The 18,653-nt window shown below is 37.8% G+C and overlaps 2 protein-coding genes across 4 annotated transcripts; both read left to right on the top strand.

Moving 5' to 3' along the window:
* Positions 1-984: 984 nt before the first annotated feature.
* Positions 985-7,017, top strand: LOC115589794 (uncharacterized). Its single transcript, XM_030430951.1, has 9 exons — positions 985-1,026; positions 2,260-2,371; positions 2,605-2,946; positions 3,334-3,378; positions 3,483-3,542; positions 4,129-4,173; positions 4,278-4,619; positions 5,309-5,431; positions 5,565-7,017. Exons 2-9 carry the CDS (start codon positions 2,269-2,271, stop codon positions 6,053-6,055), a joined length of 1,551 nt encoding a protein of 516 aa, XP_030286811.1. The 5' UTR covers positions 985-1,026; positions 2,260-2,268; the 3' UTR covers positions 6,056-7,017.
* A 7,796-nt stretch (positions 7,018-14,813) lies between these two features.
* On the top strand, positions 14,814-18,265 carry LOC115589827 (uncharacterized). Of its 3 annotated transcripts, XM_030430996.1 has the most exons (5): positions 14,814-14,917; positions 15,260-15,304; positions 16,315-16,359; positions 16,561-16,695; positions 16,923-18,265. In XM_030430996.1, exons 1-5 carry the CDS (start codon positions 14,815-14,817, stop codon positions 17,423-17,425), a joined length of 831 nt encoding a protein of 276 aa, XP_030286856.1. In that variant the 5' UTR covers position 14,814; the 3' UTR covers positions 17,426-18,265. The 3 variants fall into 3 exon arrangements, with proteins under 3 accessions (XP_030286856.1, XP_030286857.1, XP_030286858.1); XM_030430997.1 differs by lacking the exon at positions 16,315-16,359; XM_030430998.1 differs by lacking the exon at positions 16,561-16,695.
* Positions 18,266-18,653: the final 388 nt, after the last annotated feature.

The following is an 18,653-nucleotide window of genomic DNA, read 5'->3' as shown; positions in this document are numbered from 1 at the left end:
TCATTACACACAGGGTGCAGCCACTCGCTGCCTCCTGCTATTAGAATGGAAAGCTCTTATAGTATTCTAAAAGGAAATTAAAGACCTTTGCTTTTTGGCTGAAAACCATCTTACAGCCGCAGTTTATATGTTGTGTTTTTTATTTCATTGACTACTATTTGCTGATCTTTAATATACATTTTATTTTATTGTTGTAATTTTTACACCTACGGAGTTTTGTTTGTTGTTTGCTTTTTTCTTATTATCTTTAATCTGTGTTGTTTCAAACACTTTGGGCTGTATGTTTGTGTGAAAGATGCTACGAAGTTGAATTTAGACGTGTGCTTGGAGCTGCAGGAGTTAAGTTAGAGGGGAACAATGTTGTCCTCTACAACCATCTGGAATTATATGTTATATGTACATATAGCACTTTACAGCACTTTATTCCTGCTGTTCCATACCCATTTGTCAGGTTAGGGAAAGTGGTGAGGACCCAAATGCAGAAACACACAGGAGGCAGGTAAGAAAAATGTGACGACCCTCCCTCCACTGACTACACATGCCATGATTAGTTTAGGTTATAAATACTTAGTTAATTGTCTCCTGTGTGCATCTCCTTGCTTTGTCATGGCTGTGCGGCCCGGTTTGTAACATGAGGAAACAAGTTTTAATAATGCGCTGAATTCTAAAAACCAAAAGTGCAAATTCCCATTCCCTTTTACACATCTCATTACTTCATCCCATATTGCTTATTTTTACATTACATTTACATTTTTTGTAGTGCGCCTGTCCAACCACAGTGATGATAAACACCTTGAATCTTGAATCAAGTGAATATTTCAGTTACAGAATAAAACTTATAATATGATTCATGTCATGTCCTCAACAGTACTTTACTACACAGTGACTTATTTTACTGCAGTCTAGGAGTGGACACAGTGCAGTACACACCTTATCTGTTGGGTCAAAGTACATTTTTTTTTTTTTTATTAATGAAGGACTTTGGCTTCATAGTGTAAGGTGAGAACAGACTCAGAGATTCAACAGGTAAGAGTCTTTTATTGAGAAAACATATTTTAATTCAAATCTTAACACTACTTACTAAAAATTATTTTTTTGGAGCAAAAGTAAACTGGTTATTTACACTGCTGATAAGAGCAGCTTCTGTACCTGCAGCCGTGTGGACGACTATTTCCTGCAGTGTGTTTAGCGTGTGCGTTCAATGTTTTCTAGCTTTGACTAGTGTGTGTTCTAGGTATTCACAGATATAAATGCTGAGTTTAACTGTACATTTAGCTGCTGCTGCAAAAATGACAATGTCAATGTTGCTTCTGCTCATATAACGTTCATATAAACTAACTCTTCTACTGTGTGTCTATTGTTGCTGTTGAGCTGTGAGTGAAACTAGTTTTCATGATGTGCAACATGAAGGGCACGTCATGTTTCACTTCTGTCCACAATATTCAAGGTGAAATAGTCCAGTTTCAAATCACTTCTTCTTTGAATTGTCAGTTTAGATGTTATTAATCTCTTATCAGTTTTTTTTGTGGCGAAGGAGCTCAAACTTTTTCTCTTTAAGGTCAGAATCCCAAACCACTGCCTCCCTTCTTGGTGATGTTGCTGTTGTTTTTAATGTGACACTTATTTGTAGAAGTTGTTAAATTTAAATGAATACGAAACATATAAAATCAAAATGGCAGAAAATGACTATCTGATGCAGTCACAGAAAATGGCGGCCATCCTGCTCTGTAACAATAGAGGCGTAAGGCGTTGTGGATTTTGCTTTATCACCTGGAAACAAGGTGAAGGTCAGACATTTAATGTGCGCTCTGTAACGTTCGCTGGAGGAGAAAGTACAGACCGGTGCTGGTTCTTGTGAACTGTGCCATAGGCCTTTTAGTTAATGCGTAGTATTCTTAATGCTACAGTGATTTCTGTGTGTGTTACTTTCTGATATCATTTTTTCATTCAAATTAATACATATCAATATTAACATGGAATATATTTGTGCCTCAATTTTGTGCATGTGATGGAAGAGAAACAATAACTTACTGTATCTGCTCAGAAGTTAGTCTACTTAGCTAACTAGCTAACCAAAGATATGGCTGATTTGATGATGGCAAGTTTTTCCTCACTTGAATCGAGGGTCTCAGGACAGAGGATGTCGTTCTAAGGACAGATTGTAAAGCCCATTGAGGCAATGTGACATCATTGATTTGATTTGATGATTTTGGTGCTTTTTTCTAGAAATTAACATTTTGAAATGTTTCATTTCCCCAGAACTCCAGGATGCTTAGCCTAAGTGATGAACTGTCCCTCAAAGCTAAGCTCAGTTCCTTCAGACCTTTCATTCTCCAACACACTGTGATCCTCCTCCTACTGGCAGGCTCAGGTAATTTACATCAGCACCATGTTAAGCCTTTCTAAACGTATTCATAAGCCAGGTCTTACTATGGTATATTGACATTACATCTTTTCTTCATTTCTTAAATGTATTCAAAAACAAATTTAAGAAATGTTTGTCTGTAGTGACAAAACAAACCAAATACTAAAAAACACAGTGGACAGACAACACAACAAAATACAGATAACACTAAAAAGATTAATTTCACTGTGTTGTTCCAGGCCAGACTCATGGCGCTCAACCACCTCAGAGAATCATGACATTAGTTGGTGAAGACGTGGTGTTGCCGTGCCACCTGGAACCTCCCCTGGATGCTGTTTCAAAGAGCGTGGAGTGGGGGAGACCTGACCTGGAGCCCAGATTTGTCCATGTGTGGCATGAAGGCCAAGACCACCTGGTGAACCAAAACCCGTCTTACAGAGGAAGAACATCAGTGTCCATCGACAAACTGAGGCAGGGAGACCTTTCACTGCTTCTGTCTGCAGTGAAACTCTCTGATCATGGACTTTACAGATGCTACTTTCCCTCACAAGACAAAACATTTTATGTTGAGCTTGTTGTTGGTGAGTGGGCATGTGTTCTTTGTGCATTTTTTGTATGATGCTCCTACATTACTTTTGGCTTTTATCCCCTCTAACATGGCTGGATAATGTCCAGATGTTTTACTATAGCAGAGTGACATTACAATCTTTTCCTCATTTCTTAAATGTATTCAAAAACAAATTTAAGAAATGTATGTCTGTATGTATTTCATTTCCTAAAACACTTTAGTCAGCTAGAAACATGGCACTGATAGATTTATAGACTTTTTTTTTAAATGCTGCAGTGACAAAACATAACCAAATACTAAAACACACAGTGGACAGACAACACAACACAATACAGATAACACTAATAAGATTAATTTCAAAGTGAATGTTTCATTGGATGCGTGTCACATCTTTCCTCAGGTTCATCAAGACCCTTAAAGTCTAGTGACAATGCAGAGGAGCAAGGTGAGGCACAGTGACATGACATGTTCATAAGCTTCTCATGAAAGCCAACAGAAATTTTGTGCAGAAGTTCTGATTGCAAGATTTAAGAACCTGTGTCGTTCCAGGCCCGGCTCATGGCGCTCAACCATCTCTCAGAAACGAGACATCAGGTGGTAAAGACAAAGGCAAGTGCTAAAAGTGAAACTCTCGCCAAAATGCAACCTAGGCTTTTTCTGTGAATGTATATGAGTCAAACCTTCGTGTAAAAGCATAATGACTCCAGAGTGCGACCTAACAGGAAGGAGATTAATGGTGGACCTCCTACCTGTTAGGTTGCACTCGGGGATCGAGGCTTTTTGTCTGCCATGACATGTGCCATAATGTGTAGAGACCCTGGTGATACTACGAGCAAAGTTGCATGTTGTGTCAAACCTTCTTAGAGATTTTGATGGTAGCGTGAAAGTGCCCCTGCACTCCACTGAAAATTAGCTTGCCCGTATACGAAACTACGGTAAATTTTAAAAGTGTCTCTTTCATCGTAATTATGCTTTTACATGAAGGTTTGACTCATATACATTCACAAAAAAATGCCTAGAATGCTTTTTGGCAAGAGTTTCAGTTTGATAAATAATAAATAAATCTTTTTTTTGTTCTAATGCTGCTGTGACAAATCACAACCACAGTCAGACAACACAACAAAATACAGATAACACTAAATAGATTAATTTCAAAGTGAATGTTTCATTGGATGTGTGTCACACCTTTCCTCAGGTTCATCAAGACCCTTAAAGTCTAGTGAAAATGCAGAGGAGCAAGGTGAGTCACAGTGACATGACATGTTCATAAGCTTCTCATGAAAGCCAACAATAATTTTGTGCAGAAGTTTTGATCGCAAGATTTAAGAACCTGTGTCGTTTCAGGCCAGACTCAGGGCGCTCAACCACCTCTGAGAATGGTGACATTAGTTGGTGAAGACGTGGTGTTGCCGTGCCGCCTGGAACCTCCCCTGGATGCTGTTTCAAAGAGCGTGGAGTGGGCGAGACCTGACCTGGAGCCCAGATTTGTCCATGTGTGGCATGATGGCCAAGACCACCTGCCGAACCAAAACCCGTCTTACAGAGGAAGAACATCAGTGTCCATCGACAAACTGAGGCAGGGAGACCTTTCACTGCTTCTGTCTGCAGTGAAACTCTCTGATTATGGACTTTACAGATGCTACTTTCCCTCACAAAACAAAACATTTTCTGTTGAACTTATTGTTGGTGAGTGGTAATATGTACTTGGTGCATATTTTGTATAATGCTTCCACGTTACTTTTGGCTTTTATCCCCCCTAACATGGCTGGATAATGTCCTGATGTCTTACTATAGCAGAGTGACATTACAATCTTTTCCTCATTTCTTAAATGTATTCAAAAACAAATTTAAGAAATGTATGTCTGTATGTATTTCATTTCCGAACACACTTTAGATAGCTAGACATTTTTTAAATGCTGTAGTGCCAAAATGCACCAAGGCTTTTTTTGTGAATGTATATGAATCAATTCTTTGTGTAAAAGCATAGTGACTCCCGAGTGCAACCTAACAGGAAGGAGGGTAATGGTGGACCTCCTAAACAGTGGACAGACAACACAACACAATACAATACAGATAACACTAAACAGATTTATTTCAGAGTGAATGTTTCATTGGATGTGTGTCACATCTTTCCTCAGGTTCATCAAGACCCTTAAAGTCTAGTGACAATGCAGAGGAGTCACATTGACATGATAATGAAACACATGTTAACATTACCATAACTTCATAATTTAAGTTATATTCAGAATTTGTAATGATGAGAAAAACTTCTTCCTGTGGTTTCTTTTTTTTCTAAATAGCATTATACTGGAAATATTTCTTAATTATCTACCGAAATTGTTTTTGAATGCCCTTTCTTTTTTCTATCATTTCAGCTGGTATCTTTTCCATCACACCTCCATCGTCTCACTCTGTCATTGTTGCCATTGTTAGTGGCATAGCTGCTGGACTAGCGATCGCGGTTGTCTTTGTCTGGAAATGGAAAAAAACTCAAACCAGTAAGTAAAAAAAAATGTTTTGATATTTTAAATCAATATGTCAATACTATCCACGTTAATACAAATATATAATATGTAAATCTTCAGAAATGTTTCTATTATTTTCCAATACTGTTGGTATACATTTTCCCAGCAAAAAGGAAGGACTCATCTGACAAAAAGGATCAGCTCCGGAAACAATCCATGAAGATACAAGAAGAACTCAGCGCATGGGGGGAAGTTTTCTCTCCGTTGATGGAACTGAAGACCGGAGTTGTGAACCAGAGAGAGACATTGAGACTACAGCTAGAAGAAATAGAGAACGAAAGAGAGGAAAACAAGGAGAAGATTCAATCAGTGGAGAAGAAAATAGCAGAGAGTGAGCAGGAAAAGGCAACTGACAGAACAGAGGGCTACCTGAGAGAAAAGCAAAACCTTTTAAAAGCAAATTGGAAACTGGAGAAAAGAAAGGAAGAGGTGGAGAAGCAGCAGCTGAACATGGATAAGCTGCTGCAGAAAGCAGACAGTATGAATGTGACAGTGACAGACAGGAAGAGGAAAGTAGAGAACCAAATGGAAGTGATTAAGTCGTTCCTGGGAGAGTTAGAGAGTGATGACGAAAACACTCACCTTCACAGAGATTAGTCAGAAAGTTCAGTCTGTAGAATCAGTTATAAATGCTGAGTCAGTTTAACCATCATTAATGATTATATATAAATAAATGAATACATAAATACATGAATAAAAAAATGAATACTGTGTAAGCTGCAACTTATCAATTCATAAAGCATTTCATGGTATATATTAGAAATGTCCTCTTTACTGTTGTTTGATTGCATTGCATTCAGCAAAGATTCTTATAAATATTTTATAAGCTGTAAATAAAAGCAGTCGTAATGATTAAAAATTGTACTTGAACTTCTTGGAAATCACTTGTCACCTTATGCTGATGACATTCAGTATTTGTTTATTCTTAATAAATCTGTCTCAGAGGTAATTAATCATTTTTATACATCTAGTTGATCATTAATGTCATAACTGTCTCTAGAACTGACAGGAGCATGTTTTAAGACTGTTGTAACAAAACACAACATAGATGCTAGTTAACTCTTCATCATTGTATGTGATGCTGACTGCTGGGTGTTGTGCTGTTGGGTAGGTTGTTGGTTTCAGATACAAGAAGCAGAATTATGTAAATATATCAATAATATTCATTATGTAAGATTATACTTGTATCAAGGCATTTAACAATTGACTGCGTGCAACATTTTGATTTGTAAGGTATTAAGATTTTAGTGTGCATGTCTTTTTTTTGTTAAATGTATTGTAATATTATGATTTACTTCATTCATCTGTACAATTGATAAATGAGTGAGTGTAACTACATGTCTTGATTATGATGTCTGTCCTAAGTTATTTTTCCATCAGAATAAAAGCAGCAAATCGCACTGAGGTTAATATTTTTACATTTTATTAATACAACAAACAGTACCAAACTTAAATGACACAAGTGCAGTTGAGCCTAAAATGAATGTGTAAGTATTTAATTTCTGGAATAAACGTGTCTGTCCTCGTCATTGAGATCAAAATAAAGAGATTCCAGTAAATGTGTCTTGGACCATGTTTTCAAGTGTGTGTATACATTAAGACGTTGATTGTGCATATACACTGAGACCTTCATTACACACAGGGTGCAGCCACTCGCTGCCTCCTGCTATTAGAATGGAAAGCTCTTATAGTATTCTAAAAGGAAATTAAAGACCTTTGCTTTTTGGCTGAAAACCATCTTACAGCCGCAGTTTATATGTTGTGTTTTTTATTTCATTGACTACTATTTGCTGATCTTTAATATACATTTTATTTTATTGTTGTAATCTTTACACCTACGGAGTTTTGTTTGTTGTTTGCTTTTTTCTTATTATCTTTAATCTGTGTTGTTTCAAACACTTTGGGCTGTATGTTTGTATGAAAGATGCTACGAAGTTGAATTTAGACGTGTGCTTGGAGCTGCAGGAGTTAAGTTAGAGGGGAACAATGTTGTCCTCTACAACCCTCTGGAATTATATGTTTCTGTCTTATGTACATATAGCACTTTACAGCACTTTATTCCTGCTGTTCCATACCCATTTGTCAGGTTAGGGAAAGTGGTGAGGACCCAAATGCAGAAACACACAGGAGGCAGGTAAGAAAAGTGTGACGACCCTCCCTCCACTGACTACACATGCCATGATTAGTTTAGGTTATAAATACTTAGTTAATTGTCTCCTGTGTGCATATCTCCTTGCTTTGTCATGGCTGTGCTGCCCGGTTTGTGACATAAGGAAACAAGTTTTAATAATGTGCTGAATTCTAAAAAACAAAAGTGCAAATTCCCATTCCCTTTTACACATCTCATTACTTCATACCATATTGCTTATTTTTACATTTACATTATTTGTAGTGCGCCTGTCCAATCACAGTGATGATAAACAACTTGAATCTTGAATCAAGTGAATATTTCAGTTACAGAATAAAACTTATAATATGATTCATGTCATGTCCTCAACAGTACTTTACTACACAGGGACTTATTTTACTGCAGTCTAGGAGTGAACACAGTGCAGTACACACCTTATCTGTTGGGTCAAAGTACACTTTTATTTTTTTTATCAATGAAGGACTTTGGCTTCGTAGTGTAAGGTGAGAACGGACTCAGAGATACAACAGGTAAGATTCTTTTATTGAGAAAACATATTTTAATTCAAATCTTAACACTACTCACTAAAAATGATTTTTTGGAGCAAAAGTAAACTGGTTACTTACACTGCTGATAAGAGCAGCTTCTGTACCTGCAGCCGTGTGGACGACTATTTCCTGCAGTGTGTTTAGCGTGTGCGTTCAATGTTTTCTAGCTTTGACTAGTGTGTGTTCTAGGTATTCACAGATATAAATGCTGAGTTTAACTGTACATTTAGCTGCTGCTGCAAAAATGGCAATGTCAATGTTGCTTCTGCTCATATAATGTTAATATAAGGTCTGTTACTGTGAGTAACAACAATATAGAATAGTAATACAGTTTAACTTCAGCTAACTCTTCTACTGTGTGTCTATTGTTGCTGTTGAGCTGTGAGTGAAACTAGTTTTCATGATGTGCAACATGAAGGGCACGTCATGTTTCACTTCTGTCCACAATATTCAAGGTGAAATAGTCCAGTTTCAAATCACATGTCTTCATTGAATTGTCAGTTTAGATGTTATTAATCTCTTATAATTTTTTTTCGTGGCGAAGGAGCTCAAACTTTTTCTCTTCAAGGTCAGAATCACAAACCATTGCCTCCCTTCTTAGTAATGTTGCTGTTGTTTTTAACCCTCTGGCCTTGTTCGTTTTTACTACCCTCTCAGCTTGTTCGTGGCCAAAAATGGCCACCAACAGATTGAATCTGTAATTTTTGGAATTTTGTATGTTTTTTGATGCTTTTACTGCATAAAATTTTTAATTAATATCAGTTCTTGTCATAAGTACAAAAAATTAATTCATTTTTATTTTTTTAACCCCTCAAATGCCAATTTGTCTGCACAATGCGCTTGTTGGAAAACTACCACAAAAATGATCACTGCCTATCTTCTCAGTGCTACCGGTTTATCTTGTATTATCAATAACACAGTCTGAGATATGTAACTGATTAACACCAACATTGATTATTATGCATTGTTATTTTTGTGCAGGGAAGGCAAAGTAGAAAAAACTCCCTCTCAGCTTGTTCGTGGCCAAAAGTGTCCACCTCTTGTTTACATTTTCAAAATGCTATAAAACTAATATATATATTGAAAAAATTCCAATTTTTTTTACCAGATTTTTAAATTTGCATCAGTCCTTGTCATGAAAACTAAAATTTCATTCAAATTCAGAATTTTAACCCTTTAAATGCCTATTAGATAACATAATGCTGATGAGTTGTAAGGGAGAAAAGCATTAAATCACCATGTTTTTAAAAAATAATACATGCTACCTAAATTATTCTTTAACCGTCATTGCAGCTTAATGTGTGTCAATAATAAGCAGTATCAATGATTTTTATGCTTCATTAGTTTTTTGTGCAGTGACAGAAAAACATAAAAACTCCCTCTCAGCTTGTTCGTGGCCAAAAGTGTCCACTTCATGTTTACATTTCTAAAATGCTATAAAACTAATACATATATAAAAAAAATTCCACTTTTTTTTCAGTTTTTTAAATTTGCATCAGTCCTTGTCATGAAAACTAAAATTTCATTCAAATTCAGAATTTTAACCCTTTAAATGCCTATTAGATAACAAAATGCTGATGATTTATAAGGGAGAATAGCATTAAATCACCATGTTTTTGCAAAATAATACATGCTACCTGTATAATTCTTTAACCATCATTGCAGCTTAATGTGTGTCAATAATAATAATAATAATAATAATAATACATTTTATTTCATAGGCGCCTTTCTGTCACTCAAGGACACCTTACAGTAAACAAAGACAATTTAAGCCACAAAAGTACACAAGAGAAGAAAACAGTAAAAATGGACAGAAAATTCATTTAACTAAGAAAGGCGATCTTAAACAGGTGTGTTTTGAGTTTAGACTTGAAATCAGATAGTGTAGTGATGTTCCTTATTTCGGGTGGCAGAGAGTTCCAGAGCCGGGGAGCAGAGCGGCTGAAAGCTCTGCTCCCCGTGGTGGTGAGACGGGCAGGGGGGACAGTCAGCAGAATGGAGGAGGATGAATGGAGGGTGCGAGAGGGAGTGGCGATATGGAGAAGATTGGAAAGATATGGGGGGGCAAGATTGTGAATGGCCTTGAATGTTAGCAGAAGGATTTTGAAGTCAATGCGGGACTTGACCGGGAGCCAGTGGAGCTGCTGTAGGACGGGAGTGATGTGGTGGATGGAGGGGGTTCTGGTGATGACACGGGCAGCTGAATTCTGGACCAGTTGAAGTTTGTGCAGGGATTTGTGGGTGAGACCGGAGAGGAGGGAGTTGCAGTAATCCAGACGGGAAGTGATGAGACTATGGACGAGGATAGCAGTGGTATGGGGAGTAAGGGAGGGGCGGAGGCGGTTGATGTTGCGTAGGTGGAAGTAAGCAGACCGGGTGATGTTATTGATGTGAGATTGGAAGGAGAGTGTACTGTCGAGGATGACACCCAGACTCTTAACCTGTGGGGAGGGGGAAACGGAGCAGTTATCAATGATGAGGGGGAAACTGTCGGTTTTGGAAAGTGTTGACTGTGTGCCAATGAGAAGAATCTCAGTTTTGTCAGAGTTGAGTTTTAGTAGATTTGAAGTGAACCAGGATTTTATTTCAGTTAAGCAGTCGGTAAGGGAGGAGGGAGGGAGGTTGGAAGTGGGTTTGCTGGCGAGGTAGAGCTGGGTGTCATCTGCGTAACAGTGAAAAGTGATGTTATGTTTGCGGAAGATATTGCCAAGGGGAAGGAGATAAATGATAAAGAGGAGGGGCCCCAGGACAGAGCCCAGAGGCACACCAGAGGTGACAGGGGAAGGTTGGGATGTGAAGGTTTTGAGCTGGATGAACTGAGTACGGCAGGAGAGATATGATTTGAACCAGTTTAGAGGAGTATGAGTGATACCAAGGGAGGACAGTCTCTTGAGGAGGGTGGTGTGACAGATGGTGTCGAAGGCTGCACTGAGATCGAGGAGGATGAGAATGGAGAGTAAACCAGTATCAGCTGCCATGAGGAGGTCATTGGTTATTTTTAAGAGTGCAGTTTCTGTGCTATGGAGAGGGCGGAAACCAGACTGGAACTGTTCATACAGGTTGTTGTTGAATAAATGAGAATGGAGTTGAGTTGCTACTGTTTTTTCAAGAATCTTGGAAATGAAGGGGAGATTAGAGATTGGACGTAGGTTATAAAACATCGGAGGCATTTATCCTAATAAGTACACTAATAAGCAGTATCAATGATTTTTATGCTTCATTAGTTTTTTGTGCAGTGACAGAAAAACATAAAAACTCCCTCTCAGCTTGTTCGTGGCCAAAAGTGTCCACCTCCTGTTTACATTTCTAAAATGCTATAAAACTAATACATATATAAAAATAATTCCACTTTTTTTCCCAGTTTTTTAAATTTGCATCAATCCTGGTCATGAAAACTAAAATTTCATATAAATTCTGAATTTTAACCCTTTAAATGCCTATTAGATAACATAATTCTGATGATTTATAAGGGAGAATAGCATTAAATCACCATGTTTTTACAAAATAATACATGCTACCTGAATTATTCTTTAACCATCATTGCAGCTAAATGGTTGTCAATAATAAGCAGTATCAATGATGTTTATGCTTCATTAGTTTTTTGTGCAGTGGCAGAAAAAACATAAAAACTCCCTCTTAGCTTATGCATGGCCAAAAGTGTCCACCTCCTGTTTGCTTACAAAATGCTATATACAAACACTATATACTGAAAATATTTGCTCCTTTTTTCAAATTTGACATCAGTCCTGATCATGAAATCCAAAATTTTAATCAATTCCAGAATTAACTGGGTGGTTTTCCCATGTAAATCTCCATGCTCCAGGCATAGGAGGTTGCCACATCACAGGTGAACCAGATTTTAATGCCATACTTTGCAGGCTTGTTGGGGATATATTGTGGATGTCAATGGTGTGCATGGGGGGGTGGGCAGTGGCCTAATTGTTGGAAAATGCACACTAAAGTGCCCTCTTGGGTGCCAAAATGCTTGCTAGAGATCCCTCTTGGGAGCCAAAATGCGCGCTGAGGCGCCCTCTTGGGAGCCAAAAAGTGCATTAAAGTGCCCTCTTGATTGGCAAAACACAACAAACTGCCCCCTTGGCTGGTTAAAACATGGTAAACTGCCCTCTTGGGTGACAAAATCAGGCACTAAAGTGCCCTCCTCGGAGCCAAAACGCGCGCTACTGTGCCCTCTTCAGTCACAAGAACTTGCTGTATGTGCCCTTTTTTTGCCTTTCGCCCCTGCCTTTCAAAAGGTCTGTGCACGCCACTGGTTGAAGTCCACAATGACCTATGAATGCAACAAGCTGCTCGTCAGCACACACACATCAACCCCTGGATTAAATAAGAGGGGGAGGCAAGCAACCCACTTTTCCCACAGGATGCGAAATGCAGCAAGTTTATCATTCCTGAAGCGTCCTGGGTGGGAGAGCCTGTCATCAAAGCAGATGTTAGCGCTGATCTGAGTGAAGCTGTAGAGGGGCAGAGTGGCACAAAACGTGGCCCGTCCTGTCTTGGCATCCCACATGCCACGTGTTGCTTCATGTCTTGAGCGGTAGACGCCAGCCAGAATCAGAATCCCAATGTAGACTCTCATCTCCACTTCATCCACATTCTTCCAATCCTCACACCTTCGCCTTCCATGCAGGTTTGTGTTGGTGCACAGCAGCTGAATGATCTCCTCTGTAATAAAATGGTCAAAGGCAGACCTCAGGTTGCTGATATGGGCAACTGCATACAGGGTGGGCCCTGGGGTGAAACCAGTGGATACTGGATTGTGGTGCAGGGTCTCTTCAGCAGTGGGAAACCACATTATTTTCCCATGACGAGACATCCACTCACCCGCCAGCCCCTCTGTCTCTGCCATCAGCTGATCGGCCTCCATCGCTGTGTCTGTACCGTCCTCTTCCCCTGAGGAAGAGGAACCAGGCACTGGCTGGAAGTCGTCATCAGTGGTGTTGCTGTCATCCTCTGAGGAAGGTGTCCCATCATCTTCAGGAGAGGACGTGTCCTCATCTTGGGTAGAAGATTTCTCCTCCTCAGCCGCAGAGGATTTCTCTCCATCTTTACTCTCTGAGCCAATCACATACTCAAGTGCTTCAGTCAGGGCATATGACCTTCTTGCCATCTTGCAGATAAAGAAGGATCTGGGAGCTGATAGGCTCACTTATAGCATTAGTACTGACTGGACCTGCATAAACTCCAGGACAGACTTATAAACAGTGTCAGACTTTGTTTTTGTTTCCCCAGAAGCCAGAGGTCAAGATGACCTGTGATCCTTTTTTTTGGAGAGCAGCTATTTGAGAATGTAAAGGCTATTGTGTAGTTGTGTGTGGCATTTTTTTATGAAAAGATCAAAGTTACAGGTGTTTTCAACTTGTGCATCACAGCCAGGTTTGCCTTGGAAACTCAAAGCTCAATAACCTGTACCAAGAGTAATTCACCAAAACTTGCATGGTATGATACACTGTAATTTATGTCACTTTATCTTGCTAATACTAATTTTTTTTTTCATGCACAAACACACATCATTACCTGACATCCTTAGGATCACACCTATGTCAAAATAATGTCATTCATTTGCTCCATTGGAGTGCAGGAAGCCATCATACGCCCCTAGTGGAAACTAAGAATATTAACTGAAATTGCTCCCTTGCCCAAAAATGGACAAATGACACAATCTGGTAAAAAACATTAAAAACTAAAATTTTCAAGTGCTGAGTTTAGAATGAAAGCCATTTTACCTAAATTATATGATTTTATACTGTAAATCACAAGGAATTAAAACATGTGGTTTTAATGGGTTTCAATTGGCCAAAAGTGTCCACGACAGAGCCATAAGGTACAATTGTAGATACACAGTATAATATTGACATATTTAAGAGGAGGTTTTGAAAATTGAAAGATCAGCCAAAAATCCAGACCCTTGGGAAATATCATTCCATATGCATTAACACAGCTAAAATGATCAACAAAAAGGAAGTGAGGTGGACACAAATGGCCAGCATAGAGTCCAGAGGGTTAATGTGACACTTATTTGTAGAAGTTGTTATATTTAAATGAATACGAAACATATACAATCAAAATGGCAAAAAAAATGACTATCTAATGCAGTCACAGAAAATGGCGGCCATCCTGCTCTGTAACAATAGAGGCGTAAGGTGTTGTGGATTCTGCTTTATTACCTAGAAACAAGGTGAAGGTCAGACATTTAATGTGTGCTCTTTAACGTTTGCTTAAAGAGGAAGTACGGACCGGCGCCGGTTCTTGTGAACTGTGCCATAGGCCTTTTAGTTAATGCGTAGCATTCTTAATGCTACAGTGATTTTTGTGTGTGTTACTCTCTGATATCATTTTTTAATTTAAATTAATACATATCAACATTAATATGGAATATTTTTGTGCCTCAATTTTGTGCATGTGATGGAAGAGAAAAAATAACTTACTGTATCTGCTCAGAAGTTAGTCTACATAACTAACGAGCTAACCGAAGATATGGCTGATTTGATGATGGCAAGTTTTTCCTCACTTGAATCGAGGGTCTCAGGACAGAGGATGTCGTTCTCAGTACAGATTGTAAAGCCCATTGAGGCAATGTGACATCATTGATTTGATTTGATGATTTTGGTGCTTTTTTGTAGAAATTAACATTTTGAAATGTTTCATTTCCCCAGAACTCCAGGATGCTTAGCCTAAGTGATGAACTGTCCCTCAAAGCTAAGCTCAGTTCCTTCAGACCTTTCATTCTCCAACACACTGTGATCCTCCTCCTACTGGCAGGCTCAGGTAATTTACATCAGCACCATGTTAAGCCTTTCTAAACGTATTCATAAGCCAGGTCTTACTATGGTAGATTGACATTACATCTTTTCTTCATTTCTTAAATGTATTCAAAAGCAAATTTAAGAAATGTATGTCTGTATGTATTTCATTTCCTAACACACTTGAGTCAGCTAGAAACATGGCACTGATAGATTTATAGACTTTTTTTTAAAATGCTGCAGTCACAAAACATAACCAAATATTAAAACACACAGTGGACAGACAACACAACAATATGCAGATAACACTAAAAAGATTAATTTCAAAGTGAATGTTTCATTGGATGTGTGTCACATCTTTCCTCAGGTTCATCAAAACCCTTAAAGTCTAGTGACAATGCAGAGGAGCAAGGTGAGTCACAGTGACATGACATGTTCATAAGCTTCTCATGAAAGCCGACAATAATTTTGTGCAGAAGTTTTGATTGCAAGATTTAAGAACCTGTGATGTTCCAGGCCCGGCTCATGGCGCTCAACCATCTCTCAGAATTGTCACATCAGCTGTTGAATCAAAAGCAATTACTTAAGGTCAAACTCTCGCCAAAATGCAACCTAGGCTTTTTTGTGAATGTATATGAGTCGAACTTTTGTGTAAAAGCATAATGACTCCAGAGTGCGACCTAACAGGAGGGAGAGTAATGGTGGACCTCCTTCCTGTTAGGTTGCACTCGGGGATCGACGCCTTTTGTCTGCAATGAAGGCGGCGTGCCGGAGATGCTACTGCTAACGTGAGTCGTCCAAAAACTCTCTTTTTAGTAAACTCTGTGTAAACAAACAATGTTCTCAATTCTCAGGTTCATGTTTAAAGACCCTGGTGATTGCAGGGTGTGTGTGTGTATTTGTGTATACTTACAATATATATGCAGCTAGTGATGGGTCAAATGCAGAGCTTGTCTGTGTGTTTGCATGTTGCATGTAATATATCTGATAAAATAATTTCCCCCCGGGGATTAATAAAGTATAAGAAAAGAAAGAAAGAAAAAAAAGATACTTCGAGCAAAGTTTCATGTTGTGTCGAACCTTCTTAGTGTTCTAAAAATAGAGATTTTGATGCTAGTGTAAAAGTGCCCGTAGCACTCCACTGAAAATTAGCTTGCCCGAAAACAAAACAACGGTAAATCTTAAAAGTGTCTCTTTCATCGTAATTATGCTTTTACACAAAGGTTTGACTCATATACATTCACAAAAAAAGCAGAGGTTGCTTTTTGGCGAGAGCTTTAAAAAAGTAAATACATCTTTTTTTTAAAATGCTGCATTGACAAATCACAACCACGGTCAGACAACACAGCAAATATAGATAACACTAAATAGATTAATTTCAAAGTGAATGTTTCATTGGATGTCTGTCACATCTTTCCTCAGGTTCATCAAAACCCTTAAAGTCTAGTGACAATGCAGAGGAGCAACGTGAGTCACAGTGACATGATAATGAAACAGAAATGTTAACAGTACCATAACTTCCTAATTTACATTATATTTAGAATTTCCAATTATGAGATCAATTTCTTCCTGTGGTTTCTTTTTTCTAAATAGCATTATACTGTAAATATTTCTTAATTATCTATTGAAATTGCTTTTGAATGCCCTTTCTTTTTTTTATAATTTCAGCTGGTTTCTTCTCCAACACATCTCCATCATATTATCTTTACTGTATCATTTTTGACCTCGGTGGTGGCATAGTTGGTGGACTTGTATTGATCGTGTTTCTCTATATTGTCTGGAAATGTACAAAAAACAAAATCAGTAAGTAAAACAAAAAGGTTTTTTAATATTTTATGTTAATATGTCAATACTATCCACTTTAATACAAATAATGTGTAAATCTTCAGAAATGTTAATGTCCTTTTCCGATACAGTTGGTCTCTCCTTTGAGAGTAAATCACATATTAGGCTACGTGGTAAATCTTTCAGTTTGTATTATTTGTATACTATTTCCTTCTACCATGACCTTACATATGTGTCTTTTTCAGAGGCGTACATTTTCTCAGCAAAAAAGGAGGCTTCATATGACAAAAAGGATCAGCTCCTGAAACAAACCCAGAAGACACAAGAAGAACTCGATGCATGGGGGGAAGTTTTGTCTCCATTGACGGAACTGAAGACCGGAGTTGAGAACCAGAGAGAGACATTCAGACTGCAGCTAGAAGAAATAGAGAACGAAAGAGAGGAAAACAAGAAGAAGCTTCAGTCAGTGGAGAAGGAAATAGCAGAGAGTGAGAAGGAAAAGGCAACTGACAGAACAGAGGGCTACCTGAGAGAAAAGAAAGCCCTTTTAAATGCTCAGTGGAAACTGGAGAAAAGAAAGGAAGAGGTGGAGAAGCAGCAGCTGAACATGGATAAGCTGCTGCAGAAAACAGAGGGTATGAATGTGACAGTGACAGACAGGAAGAGGAAAGTAGAGAACCAAATGGAAGTGATTAAGTCGCACCTGGGAGAGTTAGACAGTAATGACGAAAATGCTCGGCTTCACTGAGATTAGTCAGAAAGTTCAGTCTGTAGAATTGATTATAAACAAAGAGTCAGTTTAACCATCATTAATGATCATATATGAATAAATACATGATGAATGAATGAATGAATGAATAAATAACTAGATAAATAAATAAATGCTGTGTAAGCTGCAACTTATCAATTAATTAATAAATGGCTGATAAAGCATTTCATGTTATATCAGAAAGGACCTCTTTACTATTGTTTGATTGCATTTAGTAAAGCTTCTTATATATATAAATATTTTATAAGTTGCAAATAAAAACGGTCGTAATGAGTAAAAATTGGACTTAAATCAACTATTTGTAACAATCAGGTGTCACTCTATGCTAATGACATTCAGTATTTGTTTATTCTTAATAAATCTGTCTCACATGTAATTAATCGTTTTTATACATCTAGTTGATCATTAATGTCGTTTCTGTCTCTAGAACTGACAGGAGCATGTTTTAAGACTGTTGTAACAAAACACAACATAGAGGGTAGCTTACTCTTCATCATTGTATGTGATGCTGACTGCTGGGTGTTGTGCTGTTGGGTAGGTTGTTGTTGGTTTCAGATACAAGAAGCAGAATTATGTAAATATATGAATTATATCCATTATGTAAGATTATAATTATATCAAGTCATTTAACGATTGACTGCGCGCAACATTTTCATTTGTAAGGTATCATTTAGATGTTAGTGTGTTTGTTATTGTTTGATTTGAATGTTTTGTTATGTTGTATTTTGCATGTCTTTTTTTGTTAAATGTATTGTAATATTAAGATTTAGTTCATTCCTCTGTGCGATTGATAAATGAGTGTGTTTAACTACATATCTTGATTATGATGTCTGTCCTAAATTATTTTTCCGTCAGAATAACAGTGACAGTGACAGAGAGGAAGAGGAAAGTAGAGAACCAAATGGAAGTGATTCAGTCGTTCCTGGGAGAGTTAGAGAGTGATGACGAAAACACTCACCTTCACAGAGATTAGTCGCAAAGTTCAGTCTGTAGAATCAGTTATAAATGCTGAGTCAGTTTAACCATCATCAAGGATTATATATAAATAAATGAATACATAAATACATAAATAAATAAATGAATACTGTGTAAGCTGCAACTTATCAATTCATTGATAAATGGCTTATAAATCATTTCATGGTATATCAGAAAGGACCTCTTTCCTATTGTTTGATTGCCTTTAGTAAAGATTGTTATAGATATTTTA

This window comes from Sparus aurata, chromosome 10, assembly GCF_900880675.1.
Source record: "Sparus aurata chromosome 10, fSpaAur1.1, whole genome shotgun sequence".
NCBI lineage: Eukaryota > Metazoa > Chordata > Actinopteri > Spariformes > Sparidae > Sparus > Sparus aurata.
Note: the sequence above shows the minus strand (reverse complement) of the source record. Positions and strands in the feature narration are given on the sequence as shown.

Excerpts from the sequence above, each read along its gene's own strand:
- LOC115589827 (XM_030430996.1), top strand. The coding sequence starts at position 14,815 with ATGCTTAGCCTAAGTGATGAACTGTCCCTCAAAGCTAAGCTCAGTTCC. Across the intron at positions 15,305-16,314 it reads TGACAATGCAGAGGAGCAAG|GTTCATCAAAACCCTTAAAG; the intron begins GTGAGTCACAGT and ends ATCTTTCCTCAG. Across the intron at positions 16,696-16,922 it reads ATGTACAAAAAACAAAATCA|AGGCGTACATTTTCTCAGCA; the intron begins GTAAGTAAAACA and ends TGTCTTTTTCAG.
- LOC115589794 (XM_030430951.1), top strand. The coding sequence starts at position 2,269 with ATGCTTAGCCTAAGTGATGAACTGTCCCTCAAAGCTAAGCTCAGTTCC. Across the intron at positions 3,543-4,128 it reads ATCAGGTGGTAAAGACAAAG|GTTCATCAAGACCCTTAAAG; the intron begins GCAAGTGCTAAA and ends ACCTTTCCTCAG. Across the intron at positions 4,174-4,277 it reads TGAAAATGCAGAGGAGCAAG|GCCAGACTCAGGGCGCTCAA; the intron begins GTGAGTCACAGT and ends GTGTCGTTTCAG.